Source organism: Barbus barbus (genome assembly GCF_936440315.1).
Source record: "Barbus barbus genome assembly, chromosome: 14".
Classification (NCBI taxonomy): domain Eukaryota; kingdom Metazoa; phylum Chordata; class Actinopteri; order Cypriniformes; family Cyprinidae; genus Barbus; species Barbus barbus.
The window spans coordinates 3609141-3636680 of NC_136742.1; the positions used below are offsets into that span (position 1 = coordinate 3609141).

A 27540-nucleotide genomic window follows, 5' to 3' on the forward strand; every position below is an offset into this window, starting at 1 on the left:
GTAACTAATTTAATTACACTTTTTTCTCTCAGTAACTGTAACAGATGACATTTACAATTATTTTGCAATTAACTTACACAATTCTATTACATGTAACTAGTTACTAGTGTGTGTGCGTCTGTCTGTCTGTCTCTGTGTGTGTGTGTGTGTGTGTGTGTGTGTGTCTGTGTGTGTGTGTGTGTGTGTGTGTCTGTCTCTCTGTGTGTGTGTGTGTGTGTGTGTGTGTGTGTGTCTCTGTCTGTCTTTCTGTCTGTCTCCGTGTGTGTGTGTGTGTGTGTGTGTGTGTGTCTGTCTGTCTTTCTCTGTGTGTGTGTGTGTGTGTGCATGTTTATGTGGTTTATGAGGACACAAATGTGTATAATGACATGGGTATGACAGAGGTATTACAATATGAAGGTGGTTTATGAGGACACTGCCTATGTCCCCGTAATTCAAAAGGCTTAAAAAACATACTAAATGGTGTTTTTTTGAAAATCTAAAATTGCACAAAGTCTCCTGTGAGGGCTACGTTTAGGTGTAGGGTTGGTGTAGGGCAATAGCACACACAGTTTGTTCAGTATAAAAACCATTACGCCTATGGAGAGTCCCCATAAACCACAAAAACCAACGTGTGTGTGTGTGTGTCTGTCTGTCTGTCTCTGTGTGTGTGTGTGTGTGTGTGTGTGTGTCTGTCTGTCTCTCTCTGTGTGTGTGTGTGTGTGTGTGTGTCTGTCTGTCTCTCTCTCTCTGTGTGTGTGTGTGTGTGTGTGTGTGTGTCTGTCTGTTGTGGTGGCCAAAATGATTAGAACACAGTATTGTCAGCAGCTAAAAATGTTGTTAATTCAGTTATTTCTATCTTTTGCTGTAGTGTGTCAGCAGGAAATATCAGTTTATATTTCCAAACATTCATTTAGCCATTAATTGTAATAATACAGTGAGATGTTAGTGCTCCACACAAGGGCAAAAGCTGCTTTAAACACAAAGGATGGTCGCACCAAATGTTGTTAATTGATAAATTAACTGATAAAGAAAATCTATTTATGATATTATTTTTGACAGCATCCTCATTTTACTCAATTTTTACACAAGTGCCTAAAACTTTTCAGGAGCTTTGCAGGTCGGTTTCTTGAAGCGTTTAGTCTGTCTGGATTTGTTCTGTTTCTTCATGTTATTCCAGACAGACTGGATGATGATCAGATCAGATCTCTGTGTGGAGCACTAACATCTCACTGGATTATTACAATTAATGGCTAAATGAATGTTTGGAAATATAAACTGATATTTCCTACTGACACACTACAGCAAAAGATAGAAATAACTGACTTAACAACATTTTTTTGGCAGTTGAAAATACAATTGTGTATCCATCCATCCCTCTCTCTCTGGGTGTCTAGCACCCCCTACCGGCCGCCTGTAGTCACTGCTGTCGGGGTTCAGTGGTAAAAGGTAAAAGCACAGAACTGCGGGACAACGTGGAGAATTACTGTTTACTTCTGAGCAGTTTTTGAGAAGCGGACGCCTCATGGAGCTCATCTCATGACTGCAGACCCGAGGACGAGCCTCTATACAGCGCGAAGCTCTTGATAAAGCCGTGAACCGCTAACAGTGCCGGGGTTTGTGTGAAGGGAAGGGCCCAGGCAACAGCGGATCACCGGAGATCCTCCAGACCGGGCTCGGGTTCGGGCTCTGCCTCTATCCGCGGGAGCATGTCTCAAACCGGAGCTCCTCCGCGATGGAAGAACTGTCCCAGGAGAGGACAACCTGTGGCTGGTGAGCATCTATCACACACTTGTCAACAAAGCTGATCTTGAGTAATCCACACTCGCTCTCTAATGATACAATGATTTCGGTTCTTCTTGGTATTATATTAGAGAACATTAGCTTCAGTAAACCTGATTAAACTCAATGCTTTCAGCCGAACAGAGAGTTAGCTACATTAGCCTGAGCTTGTTCATAGCACTGATTTACAGCGCTAACATTGCACTGCGTCGTGTGCCACAATAAACCAATGATGACTTAACTACGTGTATCTTTAATTAGGAACATGTGCGACGTCAAAGTAGATACAAGGGCCTCTCTAAACTTGTTTTGTATGGTTTTAAATTGAGTGGCTAGTCAGATTAGCTTCACTACACGCAGATCAACACAAGTACGTCACTGGGTAAAAGGCGGGATTGCGCGGGCTTGACTCATGAATATTAATTGACTCGTGTTACGTTCGGTCTCCTGATTTGCTGAGAGGCAGACGTCAGAACGGGATTAACCAATCGTACTATAATGAAGGCGCAGGTTAGGAATATTAATAAGAAGACTCGACCCCGTTGGAGGCTGTTTCCTAATTAATATTCATGAGATCGGACATAGTATGGCTTGTAGTGTGCACACTATACAGGAGGGGTTCCTAACATATTATCAGCGGAGTACCTCAAAAATATTTCAATTGGTTTATTCCCTGAGATTTTAAGCGTTGTTCTAATATATATAACGTTAGTATGTTTTAGGAGTGGGTGATATGTCATCTATCTATCTATCTATGATAGATAATTAACACGTGTATTATGTATAGATTCTGTACATATATACAGGTGCTGGTCATAAAATTAGAATATCATGAAAAAGTTGATTTATTTCAGTAATACCATTCAAAAAGTGAAACTTGTATATTAGATACATTCATTACACACAGACTGATATATTTCAAATGTTTATTTCCTTTAATTTTGATGATTATAACTGACAAATAATGAAAGTCCCAAATTCAGTATCTCAGAAAATTAGAATATCAATTAAGACCAATACAAAAAAAAAAAAAGATTTTTAGAAATGTTGGCCAACTGAAAAGTATGAACATGAAAAGTATGAGCATGTACAGCACTCAATATTTAGTTGGGGCTCCTTTGGCCTGGATTACTGCAGCAATGCGGCGTGGCATGGAGTCGATCAGTCTGTGGCACTGCTCAGGTGTTATGAGAGCCCATGTTGCTCTGATAGTGGCCTTCAGCTCTTCTGAATTGTTGGGTCTGGCGTATTGCATCTTCCTCTTCACAATACCCCATAGGTTTTCTATGGGGTTAAGGTCAGGCGAGTTTGCTGGCCAACCAAGAACAGGGATACCATGGTCCTTAAACCAGGTACTGGTAGCTTTGGCAGTGTGTGCAGGTGCCAAGTCCTGTTGGAAAATGAAATCTGCATCTCCATAAAGTTGGTCAGCAGCAGGAAGCATGAAGTGCTCTAAAACTTCCTGGTAGACGGCTGCGTTGACCTTGGACCTCAGAAAACACAATGGACCAACACCAGTAGATGACATGGCACCCCAAACCATCAATGACTGTGTAAACTTCACACTGGACCTCAAGCAACGTGGATTATGTGCCTCTCCTCTCTTCCTCCAGACTCTGGGACCTTGATTTCCAAAGGAAATGCAAAATTTACTTTCATCAGAGAACATAACTTTGGACCACTCAGCAGCAGTCCAGTCAAGACGCTTCTGACGCTGTCTCTTGTTCAAGAGTGGCTTGACACAAGGAATGCGACAGCTGAAACCCATGTCTTGCATACGTCTGTGCTGGTGGTTCTTGAAGCACTGACTCCAGCTGCAGTCCACTCTTTGTGAATCTCCCCCACATTTTTGAATGGGTTTTGTTTCACAATCCTCTTCAGAGTGCGGTTATCCCTATTGCTTGTACACTTTTTTCTACCACATCTTGTCCTTCCCTTCGCCTCTCTATTAATGTGCTTGGACACAGAGCTCTGTGAACAGCCAGCCTCTTTAGCAATGACCTTTTGTGTGTTGCCCTCCTTGTGCAAGGTGTCAATGGTCATCTTTTGGACAACTGTCAAGTCAGCAGTCTTCCCCATGATTGTGTAGCCTACAGAACTAGACTGAGAGACCATGTAAAGGCTTTTGCAGGTGTTTTGAGTTAATTAGCTGATTAGAGTGTGGCACCAGGGGTCTTCAATATTGAACATTTTCACAATATTCTAATTTTCTGAGATACTGAATTTGGGACTTTCATTAGTTGTCAGTTATAATCATCAAAATTAAAGGAAATAAACATTTGAAATATATCAGTCTGTGTGTAATGAATGAATCTAATATACAAGTTTCACTTTTTGAATGGTATTACTGAAATAAATCAACTTTTTCATGATATTCTAATTTTATGACCAGCACCTGTATATATAAATATATCATTATTATTTTGTTTCTTCTTATTAAAGTTACAAAAAGTGATTTAGTCAAGAGCAGTGAGAGATTTTCTAGCAATGTGCTATGATTAATAAGAATGGCAGGCAGAACAAATACTGGACAGCTTCCTCTTTAAGACCGAAGTCCGGATCCAATATACTGTTACACATGTGTTTCTCTTTCAGCTGTTTACTCTCTCTTAAGACCAGTTCTGGGCAGTAACTAGTTACTAGTAACTTAGTTACTGTAATATTACTTTTTGCAGTAACTAGTAGTGTAACTAATTACTAATAAGATTTCAGTGATTATATTACAGTTACTATCCATAAAACAGCTTAGTTACTTTTGATGCCTCAACCCCTTTGATTTAAAATCTAACAATCAAATAATTCCTAGATTTATTTTCATAATTTTCACGACTCGTACATGCATGTGATGTCTCCAGTGCAGCAGGCAAGCTTGGAATATAGAAAAGCTTACATTCAGCAGATAGAAATATTGCATTATATTGATTTTGTCAGGAATAAAGATGATCTGGACACTGTTGTGTAAGTTGTGGCTTTACTTTACTCTGGCATAACATCCCACCCACATCCCTCTGATCAACATGTACATTATATTACTATAATTAAAAATCTTTTTGGAAAATTACACAGAAACAGAGACGGTGCATGCATATAGCTCTGTTGTTTGTGTTTCAACGGCTTAAAATCGGTTGTTTTAAAACTGCAATGCTTAAAAACACGTGTCCATGCTACAGATGTAGTCCCTCGTTTAGGACGAGCTGCTTGTCCTCCACCTGCTTCTGTCTCCCTTCATGCCCCGTGGTGGCGTGTAAAGATCGCAGTCATCCAAATGATGAAAAAGTATTACCGTAAACAATGAATTTTGAGACACCACGAATAAACGATAGAACTTGATGTGAAACGATAGAGTTTTTATTTCGTCCATCTGATATATATCGTCTATCGCACAGCGCTAGTATGTTTAATGACTCATTTTTGCATCTAAATCAGAGTAAAATATTATAGGCTTTTATAATAAAATTGAATCATTAATTGAATACCTTGGTATTACCATTTTAGACTGTCATTGTACTGTGGTACCACAGCAGTAGTCTTTGGAAAGGTTTACTGTACCAAATCATCATTGTGAGTGTTTATTAAGTTAAAGGACATGTCATGATTACTTCTCTCTGCAGGCAAATTTCTGCCGATGAAAACCATGCTTGGACCACGGTATGATGATAAAGTCCCGGAGGAGAACCGGTTTCATCCCAGCATGCTGTCCAACTATCTCAAGAGCTTAAAGGTATATGGACATCCTCTTAAAGGGATAGTTCACAGAAATGAAAAATTCTGTCATTTACTCACCCTTAAAGTTGTTCCAAACTTCTGTTTCTTTCTTCTGTTGAGCACAACAGAAGCTATCTTGAAGAAATCAAACAGTAGGTGGCAGCTTCTGACTTCCATGTGTATATATATATATATATATATATATATATATATATATATATATATATATATATATAATAGTATGGAAGTCAATGCTACCGTAAACTGTTTGGTTACCTTCATTCTTTAAAAAATCTTCTGTAGTCTTCAACAAAAGCAAGAAACCGGAGGGTGACAGAATTGTCATTTTTGTGTAAACGATCCCTTTAAACTGATATGTAATGCTGTTAATGTGATGCTGACCTGTCCTCAGGTGAAGATGGGTTTGCTGGTGGACCTGACGAACACCAGCCGCTTCTATGACCGAGCAGAGATAGAAAAAGAAGGGATCAAATACATCAAACTTGCCTGCAAAGGGTATGTGACTTACAGAAACCCAATGCCGTGTTCATTTTCTTGCATTTGAAATATTATCCGCTTGTTAAGTTGTGACGTAAGAAAAGCTGTTTCTGGGTTCAAGCCTCTACTCGTTTCAATTGAGAACTCTACCTCAAAAAAGCCATTTATGAACACTGTTTATTCATATCACACATTTAAGCTATGCTTTTAAACACTTGTGGTGTACACTACAGCCTTCAGTTTAAGCCATTCTGGACACCAATAGTTTATGTATTCGTAAAAGATGAATCTGGCCTTCTGAGATTTTGTTATGGAGATAAAGGTTAGGATCGTGTTTTTTTGGTAGTCCTACATGCATCATACCGTGAGTGTATATTAGCACCATTTATTGTTTGCTTTTGGCATCTGATAGAGCGTTTGGACCCGGAAACAGTAAATAAATTTGCAAACATAAAATATTACAGACGTTTGTGCCAATGTCAGGTCATTTCCCACGACTGCTGAAGCAAATAGGGATTATGCATATTAGAGGTTAATTAGAAGAAACTTTTTGGCACACAAGACATGCGTTCTATGAAAATATATATTTATCAAATGTACTATTACAGTGAAGGTAGCCGTGCTAATGATGCTCAGTGATAATTCAAGACCTTGTTGTTTAGGGATCCAAGTATAAGGGTAGGGCATAAATATAAAATGACATAAATTAATCAGACAATACAGATGTTTTTCACTTGCTTAGATGTTAAACACAACCAATCTGACAGCGTGCTTTGAAAACAAATAATCTGCTGGATGAATTTAGGACCCGATATGCTTCAAGCGAAATGAAAGAGTGCATTGGTGTGATGAAATTTAGCACAAAATGTGGCCTTTTACTCAAAAAAGTAAGTAAATTGGAGCAATAAAATGGTAATTTTTCTTCTGTGTGAACCTGAGCTCTTCTGGTCTGGCTTCAGAGGCCTGTGTGCCACTCATGTGACATGCTAGCTGTGGTCTTTCACCTTCATATGGATGTGTTTGTGTCTCGTTCAGTCACGCCGAATGCCCCGCAGCAGAGACGACAGAGATGTTCATCAGGCTGTGTGAGCACTTCATAGAGAAGACGCCCACAGAGCTCATCGGTAAGAACAGCCCGCTCGCGTCTGCCAGCTTTGCTTGATTTGTTGTTGTGTAGCACCTTAAACAATTACGCTGTGTCCTGTCCAAACACATCATTTGCCTCGCTGCAAGTCGTCCATATGACACTGTGGTTCTTGGTTTAAACATATGGCGGGTTTGAATATGTTTAAAGTCAAAATGCTGTGCTAAGCAACACGATTACGGCCAGCTGGGATATATTTAATATGCAGTTATGTGGACGCAGAATGTTGGACCAATGAGATTTGACTGTGGACAGGAATAGAAACCGAGCCCAGCAATAAAACGTTCTGTTGCATCTGGTTATCATTTGAACAGTTTATTTGCAAAAACAGATAACTCAGTTTTTTTACATTTTCAAAAATCATGTTTTTTATTATGTTATCATGTTTTACATATAGTCCACAAGAGAAAATAAGTTAAATTTATAAAAATGACCAATGTTCAAAAGTTTACATCCCCTTGATTCTTAAGACTGTGTTGTTACCTGAACGATCCAAAGCTGTGTGTTTTGTTTAGTGATAGTTGTTCATGAGTCCCTTGTTTGTCCTGAACAGTTAAACTGTCTGCTGTTCTTCAGAAAAACCCTTCAGGTTCCACAAATTCTTTGGTTTTCCAGCATTTTTGTGTATTTGAGCCCTTTCCAACAATGACTGTATGATTTTGAGATCCATGTTTCCACACTGAGGACAACTGAGGGACTCATGCAACTGAAACACTCACTGATGCTCCAGAAGAAAAAACCATGCATTAAGAGCCGGGGTGTGAAAACTTTTGAACAGAATGAAGATGAGTACATTTTTCTTGTTTGGCCTTAATATCACATTTTTTCATTTAGTACTGCCCTTCAGAAGCTACAGAAGATACATGTTTTCCAGAAGACAAATTAAGTCAAATTTATTAAGGCCTGAATGAAAGTAAAAATAATATTCCATGCAATGTAATACTTTAATATGAATAGGAATATGGCTAAATCATCCAGTCCTGACGTACTGAGCAGTGACAATCACTCATCATGTCCTGATAAATGAGGCATCGTGGGAGCTAAGTGACAGATGCTGACTTCATTGAGTCACTGACACGCAGCAGTGAACTCTATGAATAATTCTTATCATTTCTAATTTGCAGCAAATAACTGTGATATGAAATCTATATATTTATGACATAAAGAGGCGCTGAGTATGACGTCCGCAGACATTCATATTGGACTCAAATCAACGTGACTGTGCCAATAACAAGTGGAAGTCACAAACTTTGTTGCATAAATGAAATGAAATAATTTCGATACTTTATATCACAGCACTGAAATACACACGCTGTTCAAAAGTTTGGGGTCAGTCCGATGTTTAATGTTTTGACCTCTCATCTGTGGCATTTAATCGGTCAAAAATACAGTGTGACAGTATTGCAAAATATTACTATAATTTAAAATAGCTGTTTTCTATGTGAATATTTAGTCATTTATTTCTGTGACGCGCAGCTTAATTTTCATCAGTCTTCAGTGCCACACAATCCTTCAGAAATCATTCTGATTTGCTGCTTAGGAAATATTTCTGATCAATATCAATGTTAAAAACTGCTTAATATGAAACCGTGATCATTTTATTTTTCAGGATTCTGTGATGAGTGGAAAGTTCAAAGTAACAGCATTTATTAGAAATAGAAATCTGTAGCGACATTATAAAACATCAATTTAATGCGTCCTTGCTGAATAAAGGTGTGCTGTCAAACCATTAATCGCATCCAAAATAAAAGATTTTGTTTACATAATATATGTGTACTGTGTATATTTATTGTGTATATAAATACACACACATGCATGTATATATTTAAGAAAAATGTTACGTTTATGTATTTATATATGATGTTATTTATATGATTATAAATATATACATGTAAATATTTTCAAAATATATGCTGTTTGTGTGTATATTTATAAACAGTATACATAATAAACATACACAGTACACACACACATATTATGTAAACAAAAACGTTTATTTTGGATGCCATTAATCACAGCACTAATTTCTTTCAAATTTCTTTAAACAGTGTCGTAAATTCAAATATATCAATTTTAAGATATGTTTAAGTATTTTTATTCTCTGTTTTATGAGCTGAACTTTGGCTTTTGTTTTGTACTGAGATCCTGATCATCCTGTTAAAGGTTATTCTGGAGTAATGACTGGCTGATATACATCCAGAATTGTTCTGAGGGAGCTTGGCCTGTTGGAGGCGCTCTTGAGTCGTACAGAAGCTGCTAAATGAGAGGAATATATGAATGTCATTATCACCACGGCAACAGTGTGATTGACACCTCAGGGAGCATGAGCAGCAGGGACACACGGAGAGAGACACATAGCCAGAGGAAGACATGGCAAGCTCTAGATTACTGTTACTGGTCCTGTCTGATGATTAATCAGGTAAATTAGCTGCACTGTCGCGTGACCGTCTGCAAGCACACTGAATCTACTGTCATACTCCCCTTTACACAAAATAGATCTTGGATAAAGTTACAGAATGGGACCAGGGTGTATGTAACTATATTCATAATTCATCAGAGTATTTTAGACTGTTTAGACCAGGGGTGTCCGAACTACGGCCCACTATCACTCTTGTGGCGGCCCGCGAGGGATTTTAAAAATGACACGAATCTGCAGAGGTGGGCAAACTACGGGTTGTTCCAAAACAGCTCATTTGATGCAATATCAGTAATACCCAATACCCTGAATTACACTGTCAATTGTAAATAAGTTACTTGTTTTAAAAATGTGAAAGTGTTCATTTGTTTTGAAAAATGCTTAAAATGCTCTGCAGACTTTCCAGTATCAGAACAAATGCCAACATTATCCCGTTCTCCTCCTGCTCACGGGTGCTGTCATTTTGTGGGGAAAACATGGAAATAATTTGTCATTTTATCTTGCTTTCTTCTGTTTTCCACACTTTTATGAATAAATAGATATAGTACTGTTTTTCTGGATTATAAATTGTGTGGAAAACTTGATGTGGCCCTCGAGTCAAAGTTTGCCCACCCCTGGTTTAGACATTTTATTAAATTGATTACAAGGAAATCATTTGTGTTTGCAAGCACTCCTATTACTTGTTGAGAGAAAGCGTGCTGTTATTTGTCTAAGTAGTGTTTCCCTTGGCAGACAATAAAACAGTCCTGCAGACTTTCACTGAAGGAAGAACCCAAACTATCTAGACTAGAGCCCAGAGTAAAGGTCTTCACGGGTCCACTTGACCCGAGTGGGTTTGGGTCCAAAATGAGTGCCTCGGACACGGGTCGGGTTCGGTATTAGCAGCCTCGGGTCTCGGGTAATTAAAATAAATGTGCTTTTCCCAAATGGACCCGATTAGACCCGAACTCTTTTAAAGTGTCCCGGATGCGTAGCCTACTTGTGAGTTCATGTTAAGTTCATTTTTGAGTAACCTCAGAAATCCATCTTATAGATATGAGATCCATCAGGAAATCCACTCACTTCATTACGCTGCGTAATGCAAGGCTTTTCTCTTTGTGTGCAGAAGCCCTTCACCGGAGATGAGGTAGCTAGCGTTGCAGACAAAACTAGCAAATCCATGATTTATTAACCTATCGATTTTAATTTTTATAAAACTATCACGTTTATATTTCAAATCCACTGGTTACAATTGAAAGCCAAACTCAGAAATAACATGCATCCATCAGGCAGGCAAAAATATAAAGTAATAGGCTATGAATGAAAGTAATGAAGCAGCGGCCAAATCAGTCAGCAGATGCGGGGCTGCAGGCTGTGCACACGCCAATGCTATTTACATTCGGCTCCGAAAATAAATACGGTCGGGTCGGACTCGGGTCTAATTTCATCGGGTCTGTCTCGGGTCAGGTTTATCTTTTTTTTTAATCATTTTTTTTATTTATGCACGTCGGGTTCGGGTCGGGCACGGATTTTAGGACCCGAGAAGACCTCTAGCCCAGAGTATCACAGATACTTGAAGGTGTATTATTTTGACTTTAGTCTAAGCCAACTCGAGGACGTTCAAATAAGGAATTGAGGATTCATCAGACCAGAGAATCTTTTTTTTTTTTATACTCAGAGTTATTTGGGTGTATTTTTGTAAATTCCAATCAGGTTTCATGTGTCTTTACTGAGGAGAAGCTTGAGTTTGGTCACTTTGCCATCAAGCCCAGATTGGTGGAGTGTCGTAGTAAGTTTCTCCCATCTCCATATAAGATCATGGAGCTCAACCAGAGTGACCATCAGTGTCTTGATCACCTCTCTAACCAAGACCCTTTTCCTTCAATTGCTCAGTTTGGCCAGTAGGCTAGATCTAGGAAGTGTCCTGATTGTTTCAAACTTAATCCGTTAAGGATTATGGAGGCCAAATGCTCCTGTGAACCTTCAACACAGTAGATTTGTTTTGTAGTCTTCCCCAGATCTGTCTCAACACAATCCTGTTTCTCATCTCTGCAGGCCATTCCTTTTAGTTTTTGCTCTGACATCCATTTCAGCTGTTAAACTTTATATAGACAGGTGTGTGTGCCTTTCCAAATCATGTCCAATCAACTGAATGTGCCACAGGTTAACTCCAGTCGGAGTATAGAAACATCTGAATGACGATGCTCCTGATCTAAATTTCAAGTGTCAAAGCAAAGGGTTCAAAGACTTGTGCAATGTCATTTTTTCAGTGTTTCCTTTTTAATAAATTTGTAAAGTTGTGATAAATCCGGTTTTTGCTTTGTCATTATGGAGAGTGGGGTGTAGATTTCTTTGGGAAAAAAGTAATTTAAAGCAGTTTAACATAATAACGCAACATAAAATGTGAAAAAAAGGGGTATGAAGGCTTTCTATAGGCACTGTGCGTACACACACACACACACACACACACAGTGCCTATAGAAAGTATAATAATAGCTACCCTTTAAAAGCTTAGGATCAGTAATTGTTTTTATTACTATTTAGTAAGGATGCTTTAAATTGATCAAAAGTAAGATTTATAATGTTAATAAACATTTCAATGTTGTTTTCAAACGTTGTTCAAAATCATGGATTACACAAAATGCTTTATTGTTTACACTAATGATAATCAGCATATTATTATGATTTCTGAAGGATCATGTGACACTGAAGACTGGAGTAATGATGCTGAAAATACAGCTTTGATCACAGAAATAAATTGCAGTTACAATATTACAATAGAAAACAGTTTTCTTTTAAAACAGTGTTTTTGATCAAATAAATGCAGCCTTGATACACAGAAGAAACTTCTGCATCTCTCATAAAAGCCTGAAAATGGATTTCTTCCTCAGATTTTTGTTTTGGTGTCTTAATGTCAGGATTACTCCACATATCTGTTGCCACATGGAGATAAAAAAAGACAACTTTAGAGATTCTAGATTGAACTTCTGATGGTAAATGTTCCACTTTGGTAAACGCTGTTAGTCACAACAGATGTTTCATTAGTGGACAGACATTTGCAATACTGGGAGTTTATTACCCACAAAACCCATTTTTACCTACGCTTGCCAAATGTGAATGTTATTTCTTTTGTTGTTTTCCAAATTGTATACGAATAGTGAAGTCATCAAAACAATGAAAAAACACATATGGAATTATGAGTTTTATGAAGTGAGCAAGAAATGTAAAACTATATCTTATACATGGGCTTCTTCTTATAAATCGCTCCCTTTTGTTTAGATTCCAGCTTCATGAGGTGCAACCTGGGACTTTTCTTTCCTATTGTCCATCAGTCATTAGTTGTGTCGTAGTTTAAAATGTGTGTAAAGGTACGGTCACATAAGCAGAATTTTGCATGCAGAAAATGCATTGTCTGTTGTCAGAAGTGCTGTGTATGTGAAGCACAGCTCAAACAGAAGCCATCGTCAAACCAAGCACCTTTCTGCTGGTCGGTGTGCTGGATATGCATGACCAGCTTGAACCCGGTGCAAAATCTGCAAATAGAAATTAGGCAAAATGCACAGCTTCTATTCAAATAACGTACTCGGTTACTAACGTAACCTCGGTTCCCTTAGATACGGGAACGAGTACTGCGTCGCTAGACGCTATGGGGAAAAACTCCTTTTTCTCCGAGGACTGAAGACTTTTTCAATCACGCAGTGTGACTGCACGGCCATTGGTTCGTGCAGTAATAAAAAACGAACCAATGGCTCGTCAGTGGTACTGCACGAGCCTATGGCGGCAAAGCCCGCCAGAGCCCGCCAGAAGGGGCGGGGTCATCTGGCTATATAAGCAGGCGCTTCGCCACAGGAAAACAGGCCAATTCGACTGAAGCGACGACCTGAGTCGTGCAGCTGCATGGCATGGCATAGTACGCAGTACTCGTTCCCGTATCTAAGGGAACCAAGGTTACGTTAGTAACCGAGTACGTTCCCTGTTGATACTACACTCGTACTGCGTCGCTAGACGCTATGGGGAACAAATACAATCCCGCCATGCCATGAAGAGAAACGACAACCATAAAACTGGCCTTGAGCAGGAAGGCTCAGAGGGACCAATTATGAGCAGGAAGCATCCTGCAGGAGGCATGAGGACCGAACTCTTCAGAGGTCAGTCCAGCCTAGAAATCGTTTCAACGGTCATAAGTACAGCCTCAGCACCAGGAATGGGGCCAAGAGCGTTCTTGGAGAATCAGGCAATGCCTGAGGGGACCGCTTTAAGACAGGTGTGTGCCATCTAAGCAGAGAGAAACCTAGCCTGTAAGGCCGGGACATCCAATCTATAGAACCTGGCAAATGTGGACGGCGAGGCCCAGCCGGCCACCGCACAAATGTCTGCCATAGACACACCACTAGACCACCCCCAAGAAGAGGCCACGCCTCTCGTGGAATGAGCGCTCACTCCAATGGGGCTCTGGAGGCCCAGGGAGGAGTATGCTAGTGCGATAGCGTCAACTAACCATCGAGATATTCTGTGCTTTGTGACCGGAGACCCCTTGGTGCGGCCGCCAAAGCAGACAAAGAGTTGTTCCGCCTGCCTAAATGGCGTGGAACGCTCGATGTACATTCTCAATGCCCTGACTGGGCAGAGAAGGTTGAGCTCTTGGTCCTCCTCAGAAGAGGGGAGCGCAGAGAGCGTAATAACCTGGGCTCTAAACAGAGTGTAGAGCACCATAGGGACATAGCCGTGTTTTGGTTTTAGGACGACCTTAGTCGTTAGGCCCAAACTCAAGACAGGCAGGGTTTACAGAGAGAGCCTGCAAGTCACCTACTCGCTTTACCGATGCTAGCGCTAGTAGCAGAGCGGTTTTGAACGACAGTGTTTTTAAGCTTGCAGATTGTAGTGGCTCAAAAGGAGGGCCCTTAAGGGCTCTCAGGACCGTGGGCAGGTCCCATGCAGGGACTGTGAGGGGTCGGGGCGGATTGAGCCTCCGAGATCCCCTCAGAAAACGGACAACCAGGTTGTTCCGGCCCACCGACTGTCCGGCTATAGGAGCGTGAGAAGCTGCTATAGCTGCCACGTAGACTTTGAGCGTGGAAGGGGCGCGGCCCTTATCCAACAGCTCCTGTAGATATGACAATATCACTGATATGTCACATGTTGTCGGGTCTTTACCGCGGGCTTGACACCAGGCGGAGAAAACCGACCATTTAGAGGCGTAGAGGCGTCTCGTAGACGGGGCTCTAGCCTGTTCAATGGTGTTCAGGACATTCTCGGGGAGATCTACAGAGTCCCATCGAGTGCCCATAGATGCAGGTCCCACAGCTTGAGCTGGGGGTGCCAGATCGTTCTGTTCGCCTGGGAGAGGAGGTCTCGCCTCAGGGGAATAGGCCACGGAGCCGCTATTAGCAGCTGCGATAACTCCAGGATCCAAAGCTGGTTATTCCAGAGTGGGGCCAATAGAAGCACCTTGTGCTTGCATTTCCTGATCCGCCTGATTACCTGAGGAATCAAAGCGATCGGGGGAAAAGCGTAAAGAAGGAGGTTGGGCCATTCGTGGGCCAACGCGTCCTCGCTCTTCGAAAAATAAATCTGGCAGTGAGAGTTGTCTTTGGAGGCGAAGAGGTCGACCTCTGCCCTGCCAAAGATTCACCAAATTTCTTGAACCGTCTGTGGGTGGAGCATCCACTCCTCTGAGGGGACATTGTTCCGAGAGAGCATGTCTGCTCCTTGGTTCAGAATGCCGGGCACATGAGCTGCTCTCAGTGAACGCAAGTTGAGATGTGCCCATAGTAAGAGGCACTCTGCCATCTCGAAAAGGCGTTTCGAGGTGAGCCCACCCTGGCGATTTATGTATGACACCATCGTCATGCTGTCCGAGCGGACTAGCACATGGTGACCTTTCAGGACTGGCAGGAAGAACTGAAGAGCTCGACATACTGCTTCCATTTCGAGGCAGTTGATGTGCATTTGTCCTTCTGCGTTCGTCCAGGAGCCGAAGGTCAGTTTGCCATTGCACAGAGCTCCACAACCTGTGTAGGAAGCATCTGTTGTAACAACCTTCCTTCTGTAAACCAAACCCATTGTCACGCCTTGTTCGAATCATCGTAGGTTCCTCCAGGGGACCAGGGCTGACACGCAGGCCCGGTTCACCCTGACACGAATGCGTCCATGACGCCACGCATGAGGCGGAATTAGAGGTTTCAGCCAGTACTGAAGGGGTCTCATCTTGAGAAGGCCCAACCGAAGAACTGGCGATGCGGAGGCCATGAGGCCCAGCATTCTTTGAAACGATTTGAGTGGGTAGGGGGCTCCAATCTTGAAGGAAGCCACGAGCTGCCGTATGGCCAGAACGCGATCTGGCGCGACTTTCGCCTTCATGCGGGCGGAGTCGAAAACTGTCCCCAGGAACGAAGTTCGTTGGCTGGGGGACAGGGAGCTCTTGGCTAAATTGATCCTGAGTCCCAAGTTCTCCAAGAGGAGGAGGGACCTGTGTGCTACCAGCTCTGCCTCTGACTGTGCTAGAATGAGCCAGTCGTCGAGGTAATTCAGGACATGGATTGCGGGGAGCTAGAGCCAGCCAGAAGGGCAGGACCGTGTATTGATAAGCCACACCCTTGAAGGCGAATTTCAAGAATCGTCTGTGATGGGGGGGCTATCTGGATGTGAAAATAAGCGTCTTTCAGATCCAGCAAAAAGAACCAGTCCTCTGGGCGAATTTGCGAGAGGATCTGCTTCAATGTAGTCATTCTGAATGACCGTCTCATGAGGGCGCGGTTCAGACGTCTGAGATCGAGGATGGGCCGGAGGCCGCCATCCTTTTTGGGGACGAGGAAATAACGGCTGTAGAAGCCTGATTCGCTCTGAGCTGGGGGAACTATTTCTATAGCTCCTTTCACCAGCAATTTCTCCACCTCGGCTCGCAGAACGTGAGCGTTGCTGCTTCGCACTAAGGTGGGGACCCTGCCGCTGTACCGAATTGAAGTGTATAACCTCTTTCTATAATCCCCAGAACCCACTGTGACACTCTGGGGATGGCCTGCCAGGCCTCGGCCCGTGTGGCAAGGGTGTTGGAATTAATTTTTGTGGCGAGTCGCCGTGTGGGGACTCGACACACCTGTTAAGAGAAAATTATTCCTTTGAAAATGTTTGCGTTTTATTTTTCCTCACTATAGTAGTGATCGGCTGTGTGGGCACTATATAAATGGGCCCAGTTCACAACAGTATGTACACAAACACATTGCCGTCGACACACCGAGCTAAACGGGGTGTTCAGAGGCACGACAGAGGCCGTTTTGGGTGGCGAGTCGCCGTGTGGGGACTCGACACACCTGTTAAGAGAAAATTATTCCTTTGAAAATGTTTGCGTTTTATTTTTCCTCACAATAGTAGTGATCGGCTGTGTGGGCGCTATATAAATGGGCCCAGTTCACAACAGTATGTACACAAACACATTGCCGTCGACACACCGAGCTAAACGGGGTGTTCAGAGGCGTGACAGAGGCCGTTTCGCGGCGCTAGACTCAATGCTTCCATCAGGAGAGCAGTTAACTCCCCCGTGGGCGGGGTCTAAAGTCTGAACCTGACAGAGATAATCATAATGACAGCCCTTTCTATCAATCTGCCTAAAAAGATCAAACCACTCATTAGAAGAGGGGTGCTGATGATCTTTGTGTGTTAACACCCTGGCAGATCAAAAACTTATGCACGCATCCCATCAGATCCGTTCGTAGCAGACGAGGGCAGCAAGGACAGCTTAATAGTGAAAATAGCGCGAGCAGATCAAAGAGCTGCGCCAGGCGCTAATCCTTAGTGCAAACACACCGGCAGATCAAAGCGCTGTGTGCAGAGTGAAACACGCGGGGCTATGCCAGCGCGCAAAAATCACTCGAGCCTGCCCGCTCAGCCCCGCGATCTCTCAGTTTCCAGAGAGTGAGAGCGGGGAAGGCGGGGCCAACCAGCGCAGTATTGTAAGATCTGTATAAATGGATTGTGCCACTCAGTGCGATGAGGAGCGCTGATCCTCGCGTGTTTAACACACTCCGGCAGATTAAAGTGAGCACACGAGATAAACTGACGTGCAATCACTCAAGCCTGATCGCTCCGCTCCGCAAGTTAAGTGTTCCTTCCTCCGAGGTGTCTGGGAGAAAAGGAACATGAAAGCGGGGAAGGCAGTGGCGCCTTATAGTGAGCGAATCAGGGGCGGCTTTCGACGAAAGCAGTCTGTTTGTGAGGGAGCAGCTTTAGCGACTCACACGCACACGCAAAGCTGTCAAAGATAGCCTTCTACTCCGGTCCGCCTAGGAGGATATAGCCGCTCATGTAACGAGGGGCGGTGATTCTCACGTGTAAAAACACTGGCGGATCAGAGCGCTGCGGTAAGAGTGAGCACGCGGGCTCTTGAGCCGGCGTGGGATCACTCAAAACCGGTTACTTAGCCCCGTGGCCCTATCGTTTCATTCTCCGAGCTTGCTGAGAGAGGAGAAACGGAAGAGCGGAGCTGCCTTGCTAGAAGGCCAGCGAGTGGAGAAGAGCGAGACTCATACTCGAGTGAGCATTCTGTCTCAATGAACGCGCAGTCTGTGTGGGCGTTGCCCACAGAGGCGAAGCGCTCACTGCCCTTCTCGCAGTGCGACATTTGCAACAACGTCGCTTGAAATTTGCTCTTTCAGAGAAATTTGATTTTAGACTCACCGGATGGCCGCAGGGGACGAGGCTGGCATCTGCACAGGTCGCTGGAGCGGCTCGAAGAGCAGGCAGAGCAGCGAGAGGGTGCAGAGGAAATGGCAGCTTCTATCCGCAGCGAGGCGTTTCTACGGCGAGCGTCTTCCAGTCTCGAGTGTCAGCGAAGGGATGATCGTCGTCGCTGAAGGAGAATTGATCTGTTTTCCTATGGCGAAGCGTCTGCTTATATAGCCAGATGACCCCGCCCCTTCTGGCGGGCTCTGGCGGGCTTTGCCGCCATAGGCTCGTGCAGTACCACTGACGAGCCATTGGTTCGTTTTTTATTACTGCACGAACCAATGGCCGTGCAGTCACACTGCGTGATTGAAAAAGTCTTCAGTCCTCGGAGAAAAAGGAGTTTTTCCCCATAGCGTCTAGCGACGCAGTACGAGTGTAGTATCGACAGGGAACTTTGAAGTTATTGGATTTTTTTTTTTTTTTAAATGTCCCTATTTTGGATTTTTGGAAATGACCGTTCATGCATGTGTAAGACAGCTCTAAGTGAATGAAAACATCCTGCTAAGTTTTAAATCTGAAAGTGCTCCGTGTATAAAGTTATTGTCTGTCAAAAGAAAGAGTCGACTCTGATTCATTGAAACGAGTCGTTTTTAAAACGAATCCCAAGCTGTTTCATGTTGACCTCAACATGAAACATTAGTATATTGCCACCCACTTGTTGGTCTTTTCCAGTTGGTCTGAAGGAAAATGCAAATTCATTCTTTGCCACTAGGTGCCACTTTTGGAGCGGTAAAAATAGCAGTTTCCCCAGTAACGCTGTACACAAAGCAGCACTGCATACCAGGCATGATGAGATGAAAATGAGACCAATTGACCAATCACCGCTGTTTAGCGTCACGCAAAAGAGGGGTTTGGAAAAATGAATCCGTGAGAGAATCGTTTGTGAGTCGTTGAGCAAATAAGGTAAAAATAAATGTATATTATAAGACAATAAAAGTGTTTTTTGACCTTGCATGCATGACTCCCAAAACCAAAATATGAACCTTTCATTACCCATAATAGGGGCACTTTTATAATGTGCACAGAAATGATTTCTAACAGCTTCAATATTCAATTAAATTAAGAATTGTCGATTTTGATCTTGTGGTGAATTGAAACTAATTTCAGGCATTTAAGCATAAGGCTATGTTTTTTTAAGATCAACATGCAGTGTGTTGTGTTGACAGAGATCACAATCATTCCACGGTAATTTTACATCCGTAATGAATGAATTTCAGGTAGTTTATTCTTAGGAAGCTGAATGCGTTTTATGTTTGGCGTGGTTTCATCAGTTGTAGGATGGTGTAGGTATTTCAGATTGTCACATGACTTGTGAAGCGCTGTGGGAGTGTGAAATGAAGTGTGACGCTGGGGAAGAGTAGCGTACGCTTCAATTAGCCAAAAAACTGTTCACAACATTAAACAATTGCCATGAACAACTGCTGCTAGGGTTGCTAATACGAGTTGACTAATGACATTTCTGTTTCAAAGAGCCTTTTGCCCCACTTGTACAGTCTTGTGCATTAATCCACGTGCAGGATATAATGCGTCTGACCAGTAATGCTAACATTTCAAGTTTTTTTTTTTTTAACAAATCAGTATAAGCATTTTATTTCATGAACCATTGTCATGATGAACACTTTACAAAGACTAATAATTGATGCTCCAGTGGCCATAATCTCATGCTTGAGAAAGAATGGTGAGGTGAGTGTGTGTGGATTTGTTCTGGATCACATATCAGCCAAATATCAAATACATAATGAATATCTTCATTCGTCACATTTATGTTTTTGCAAGTAAAAGATCCCAGAAATGCATGACACATCACGCATAATTATATATAAATATTTACTTTACTTTCTTCTTATTTTTATTATCAGTACATTAGGGTGATTTTTGTTTTCTTTTGACATTTTTAGTTATTTTTAGTTAATGTTTATCGCATTATTTTAGTGTTTTGTTTGTTTGCCATTTATTTATTTCCATTTTTATGGTCAGGCCACTTATGAAAAACTATCATGTGGCTTTCTATCACCTATTGTTTTTATAATGGTTATTAGTACGTTTTTTAAGGTACAACGGAATTTGATAGTTTAAGTAAAATGTATTACTAAATTAAATATAAAGAAATATAAATGTCAAATACCGACACCAAAAAATATGCCACCCAATGACACCTGAAACAGTATTTTTTACTATTTCTGGCAACCACAGCTCCCTGCTTTTTAATCTTATATATATAATATATAATAATGCTGTCGAACTATTAATTGCGAAATAAAATAAGTTTATTGTTTACATAATGTGTGTGTACTGTATATTTTTATTATGTATATATAAATACACACACATGCATGCAAATTTAATAAAAACATGTTACGTTTATATATTAAACATATTTATATATGATATAATTTATATGAATATAAATATATACATGTAAATATTTTCAAAATATATGTTGTATGTGTGTCTTTATATATGCATTAATATACACAGTACACACACATTATGTAAACAATAACTATTATTTTGGATGTGATTAATAGTTTGACAACACTAATATATATATATATATATATATATATATATATGTATGTATATGTATGTATATATATATATATATATATATATATATATATATATATATATATATATATATATATATATATATATATGTATATATATATATATATATATATATATATGTGTGTGTGTGTGTATATATATATATGTGTGTGTGTGTATATATATATATATGTGTGTGTGTATATATATATATATATATGTGTGTGTATATATATGTATATATAGTGCCCTCCATAAGTATTGTAGCAGTAAAGACAAAATTGCTCTGTTGGCTGTGGAGTCAAGACATTTGCAAATATGATATGATTAAAAGATGAATATGAGACAAAACTACAGAATGCCACATTTTATTATTAGCCGTTTCAACACATAGATATTTTACCAGATAAAAAGAACAGCACTTTTAGAGATTCATCCCTCTATCTGATGTGAGCATGAGTATTGGGACAGTTGAACATAAGGCAGATATAAAATATTAAAAGCTATTATTTAGTTGCAGATCCCATGCGCACAATCACAGCAGTGAGTCTGTGACCCATAGACATCACCAGACTCTTGGTCTCATCCTTTGAAATACTTTTCCCAGCCTTTAATGCAGCCAATTCCAATTGTTGCTTGTTTTGGGGAGTTTCTGCCTTTACTCTCCTCTCCAGCTGGTGAAATTCATGTTCAATCAGATTTAAATCTGGAGATCGACTTGGGCAATCTAAGACTTTCCATTTCTTTGCTCTTATAAATTCCTTGACTGAACTGGCAGGGTGTTTTGGGTCATTGTCCTGATGCAATATGAAGCACTTCCCAATGAATCTGGTGTCATTTTCTTGAATATTGGTAGGCAAGATGGTTTTGTACCCTTCCAAATTCATTCTGCTACTGTCATCATACATTAAGTCATCAGTAAAGTTGAGAGGGCCTGTTCCAGAGACAGCCATGCATGCCCATGCCATGACACCACCTCCACCATGCTTTACAGATGAGGCTGTATGCTTGGGATCATTGCAGTTCCCTTTTTTTCTCCACATTTTTGCTTTCCCATCACTTAGATGAAGGTTCATCTTTGTCTCATCGGCCCATAAACACAGTTCCAAAACTCTTCTGCCTCACTTTTGTGCTTTTTTGCAAACTCTAATCTTGTCTTTCTATTTCTGGTGCTGGTCAGAGGTTTGCATCTTGCTGTGTAGCATCTGTAATTCTGTGTCAAAGCCTCCTGAGGACAGTAGATTGTCAGAGCATCACCCCAGCTTTCTGGAAGTTGCTGGTGATTTTACAGGCACGTCTTTTAGGATTCATTTTCACAGCTTTTATGATTTGTCTGTCATCAACTACTGTTGTTTTCTCAGCCGATCAGGTCGTTGCTGGTTGCTGGTGTCGCTGGTGGTTTCCAAACTCTTGATTTCTCCATGCCCTTTGTTTTTGCTAGAGCTCTAGCTGACTTCCTTTTTTCTTTTAGCATCCAAATTGCTTGCTTTTCTCTCAAAGTCAGCTCCCTCATCTTCATCCTGGTTTGTGTGTGTCATCATCGAATGCAAGATTCAGAATACAGAAGTAATGGATATAACTGATACGACACATTCCCTGCTTTTAATATCTGAAGAATTAATGCAACAGGACACAGCTGATCACTTAGAAAGACCTGTGAGGCAACTGCTCCAATACTTATGCTCACATCAGATAGAGGGATGAAACCCTGAAAGTGCTGAACTTCTTAGCTGGTAAAACATCTATGTGTTGAATCACCCAATAATAAAATGTGGCATTCTGTAGTTTTGTCTCATATTCATCTTTTAATCATATTTGCAAATGTCTTGACTCCACAGCCAACAGAGCAATTTTGTCTTTTCTGTTCAAAAACTTTTGGAGGGCACTGTGTATATATATATATATATATATATATATATATATATGGTGTGAAAAAGTGTTGGCCCCCTTCCTGATTTTTTTATTTTTTTGCATGTTTGTCACACTTTAATGTTTCAGATCATCAAACAAATTTAAATATTAATCAGAGATAACAAGTAAACACAACATGCAGTTTTTAAATGAAGGTTTTTTTTATGACTGGAAAACAAAATCCAAACCCACATGGCCCTGCGTGGAAAAGAGTTCCAAGACGAAAACCGCTGCTGAGTAAAAAGAACATAAAGGCTTGCCTCAGTTTTGCCAGAAAACATCTTGATGATCCCCAAGACTTTTGGGAAAATACTCTGTGGACTGACGAGACAAAAGTTGAACTTTTTGGAAGGTGTGTGTCCCATTACATCTGGCGTAAAAGTAACACAGCATTTCAGAAAAAGAACATCATACCAACAGTAAAATATGGTGGTGGTAGTGTGATGGTCTGGGGCTGTTTTGCTGCTTCAGGACCTGGAAGACTTGCTGTGATAAATGGAAGCTGTCTACCAAAAAATCCTGAAGGACAATGTCCGGCCATCTGTTCGTGACCTCAAGCTGAAGCAAACTTGGGTTCTGCAGCAGGACAATGATCCAAAACACACCAGCAAATCCACCTCTGAATGGCTGAAGACTTTGGAGTGGCCTAGTCAAAGTCCTGACCTGAATCCTATTGAGATGCTGTGGCATGACCTTAAAAAGGCGGTTCATGCTCGAAAACCCTCTAATGTGGCTGAATTACAACAATTCTGCCAAGATGAGTGGGCCAAAACTCCTCCACAGCGCTGTAACAGACTCATTGTAAGTTATCACAAACGCTTGATTGCAGTTGTTGCTGCTAAGTGTGGCCCAACCAGTTATTAGGTTTAGGGGGCAAGCACTTTTTCACACAGGGCCTTCATAATAAAAAACTTCATTCAAAAACTGCATGTTTGTTTACTTGTGTTATCTTTGATTATTTAAATTTGTTTGATGATCTGAAACATTAAAGTGTGACAAACATGCAAAAAAAATTAAAATCAGGAAGGGGGCCAACACTTTTTCACACCACTGTATAAATGTATATGTATATATACATTGTGGTGCAGGGTCTGTGGTGATTATTCTGACCTTAATGCTGCAGCAGACAGTTTCCATTCTGTCAGCTAATGGAAGATCACAACCCATAATCCCCAGTGCTGTTCCCTCAACCCTTTCAGTGCAGTTCTGTTGTGTTTGGTAGTTTTATCATGCCGCACCATGATGCTGCAAGCCAGAACCCCCTCAGAGGTGCAGAAGTAGATCTTCCGATGTATAAATAACACTTAAAAACCGCATAAAGTCCCTCAGTCGGCCGTCAAAGCTCAGACATCAATGGAGTCGACCATCTGTGGAGTGGCTTAGAAATCGCTGTTTGCATCAGTGCGGCATAAAAGTTTTTGTTCAATCACTATCTAGCGACTAGGACAGCTGTGGGCTGTGATATACAATCACCCTGATGAATGTGTGGTATTTGCCGTGTTTGCCTCTGATGAAATCTTTATTTTATGTCCAGAGGACATAATCCCAGAAATACCCAATAAAGCGGCATCCATGTGAGAACGCTTTGATGAGAAAGCTCATTTGCTGATACTTTGTCGAGTCATTGTAAGTATAAATGTGATGTTTATGTGAAGGCAGGCTGATCAACAGCTAACAGACTTTACACTCGGTTGAGTTTGTTCATTTTGCCTTCCTTTGACATTTGGCTTGCGTCCACTTTTGAAAAAAAAAAAAAGAAAACCCTGTTGGCTGTGATTTACTGAAAAAGACACTTTATCAGGTTATGAGGAAAATGTATGAAATTAATTCTGACCAGATGAAAGAGCTGTTTCACTCCTGGGGGAATAAATATATAGAGAAAATATGTTGAATATGATGTATGTTTCTGGTGTTATTGGAAACGTTTCATCAGTGCATGTTATTGCAAAGACAGAAGTGTATGTCTTTGTAATTTTTCATCAAAATGTAATAACTTGTACTACCTCTGAAATGGCTCTTCTTTTCATCTAACCTTTCCGACTGTGTTGGCTATTGGTTAATGTCAACCAATAGATAAATAGAGTTGGGAAAAAATTACGGAGTGTCTATTTAAGTACAAATAGCCCACCTTGTTGGCAAAAGCTATTTACACTAACTCCGCCCACCAACGTGTGATTGAGTTAGTCAACACTAAAATAAGATGTTCATTCAGTATCAGTTTCAGTGGAGTAGATGGTAAGGAGTGTGCTTTTTGACGCGATTGACCCGAGTTCGATCCCGCTTTTTGCCGAACTTTTCTCCCTTTTCAAATCTCATATCGCATCAGAAAAGCATTTATTTTAAATAAAAATGAAGGAAATTTGAAAATAAAGTATCTAGGGTTAGGGTAGATGTAGGGAGGGCTTTATATAGGACTTGCGTTACAACCTTAAACAGTCAGACAGTCAAATAACACCAACATTGCTTTTACATATTTCTTGATCACACTGACTGGTCAAACGTTTGTGTAGGTTTAGGGTTGGTAAGATTTTTTAAATGTTTTTTTTTTTAAGGAAATTGCTTCTGCTCACCAAGGATTCATTTATTTGATCAAAAATACAGTAAAAACTGTAATACTGTGAAATATTATTAAAATTTTAAATAAGTTTTTTTTTTTATGATTATACTGTAAAATGTAATTTTCAGCATCATTACTCCAGTCTTCAGTGTCACATGATCCTTCAGAAATCATTCTAATATGCTGATTTGCTGCTTAAGAAACATTTCTGATTATTGTCAATGATAAAAACAGTTGTGCTGCTTCATATTTTGTGGAAACCGCAACTTTTTTTTCTTTCTTCCTTTTTTTCCCATTGGTGAATAGAAAGAACAATCTCTTTGATTTAATGCATCCTTGAGTGTGCATTAAAAAAATGCATAAAAACGAACAAACAAACAAAAAACCTTTTGAACAGTTATTGTAGCTATGTGAACCTTAGATTTAATAAATTATTGACCATCCTTTTGACAGCAATAACCTCCACCAAGCGTTTCCTGTAATTGCAGCTCAGACATTTACAACATTCAGGAGGACTTTTGCACCATTTCTTATTACAAACCATTGCTTCTGCAATATTCTTTGGATAGAATTGCTCTCTTGAGTTCATGCCATATCTGGGTTGAGGTCAGGACTGTGACTCCAGAAGGTGTACTTTCTTCTGGTGGTTTACTCCTGTGCTTTGGGTTTTTTCCTGTCACGTCACTCAAATTCAGTTGACTTTACACTTGCCTCATGTCCTGATGTATTTTAGAATTCATTATGTGTTCAATTAGCCTAAGACATGAAATTTAATTCAGTGTATGCAACCGTAGCTGAGCTCTTTAAGCATTGTTGAGTCTTTCAAACTGCAGTGCAGGAAGATGGGGGTCTGCAGAACAATTTGCATATCATTTTGTACAAGCTTTGTGTTTTTGTTTGCAATAGTTTGCGCTGTTCACAACCACTGACAGTGGGCTGAACGCAGCTCTAGCAGATTGATGACTGAACACATGCATTACAATTGATGGGCGCTTTTTAAAAAAAAAAATCCCTCCATCATTGGGTTCATTCAGCAGTGCCTTGACAAACGCTACACACACACACACACACACACACACAGAACAGAACAGAACAGTACAACCCATCCAACATTGCATTTGGTTTGAGTTGAGAGACCTAAGTAGTGTTATTGACTAAAATACTGTCTGAAATATTGTAAAATTTTGCTAATTAAAAGTAAAACCATAAAAAAAAAAAAACATTTGTTACATGAAATAAAATATATATAAAAAAAAAAAAAAATATATATATATATATATATATATATATATATATATATATATATATATATATATTTGGAGAGAACAATTCTTAAAAAATTATATACACTTTAAATTGTTGCCAAGGCAATATTTCTCATTTTCATTTAGTTTGACTTAATATACTAAAATAAATGTTATAATAATAAATATTAAACTAGAATGTACATTTCCTGAAGAAAATGTGAGTGGTGCTTGCCATGGCAAAACTCGGCACTAGGGCGTCAGTCGAGCCTTCAGCATGATTGTAGAGCCAACTCCCATGTCTGTATGATGTTGTGGAGCTGAGATATGGCTTCTTTATGTTGCTATACGGTTGCTAGGGTGCTCTATATGGTTGCTAGGGTGTAGCTGCACAGTCGCCATGGTGATACTTACAGACTGGTTTTTCAGCCCAAACAAAAGAGGCCACCGCCATATCTATACCACTTTCTGGTGCTGAGAAATTGCTTATTCATGTTTGTTCAGTTGCTAAGGTACTCTAAATGGTTGCTATGGTGTGGCTATACAGTTTATGGGATGGTATTTAAAGACTATTTGACAGTCTGAATCAACAGAGCCCAACGCCATGTTTCTACAATGTTATGGTGCTGAAAAATTGTGTGTTAATGTCCTTTTACGGTTGCTAGGGCGCTGTAAGTGGTTGCTAGGGCATAGCTATGAAGTTGTCATGTCTTCCCCAAGTCTCTGTGACCTCCTGATCCAAAGATATAATCTCACTAATTTTGTGCCAAGGTTAAGTCTATGGGACTTTTTCGCCCCAATTTTTTCGTCCACCAGACGAACATCGTACACTCAATTACTTATGAAAGATATAGCACACCTCTCCTCAATATGCCGCATGATTTGACACCTCATTCATGGGTCTGTGACAAACAGTGCAGGAGTAGCAGCGAAGCGAAGTTTTGTCCAGAAGAAGAAGAAGAAGAAGAGTGATGCCTTGCCTTTGGCAATCACAGAAAAACTAGATATGGGCCATTCTACAGAAAACTGCTGTCCCACAACCAAAAAACTCATTTAAAAA

General features: G+C 40.5%; 1 protein-coding gene across 1 annotated transcript in view; it reads left to right on the plus strand.

Moving 5' to 3' along the window:
- The first annotated feature begins 1394 nt into the window (after window positions 1-1394).
- The window catches only part of LOC306879888 (mRNA-capping enzyme-like), a 143071-nt gene continuing 116925 nt past the window's right edge, over window positions 1395-27540 (plus strand). Inside the window, exons 1-4 of the mRNA XM_079433117.1 lie at window positions 1395-1749; window positions 5370-5479; window positions 5876-5979; window positions 6997-7085. Coding sequence (XP_079289243.1) covers window positions 1686-1749; window positions 5370-5479; window positions 5876-5979; window positions 6997-7085 — 367 coding nt within the window. The 5' untranslated portion in view covers window positions 1395-1685. The remainder of the gene's footprint in view (window positions 1750-5369; window positions 5480-5875; window positions 5980-6996; window positions 7086-27540) is intronic.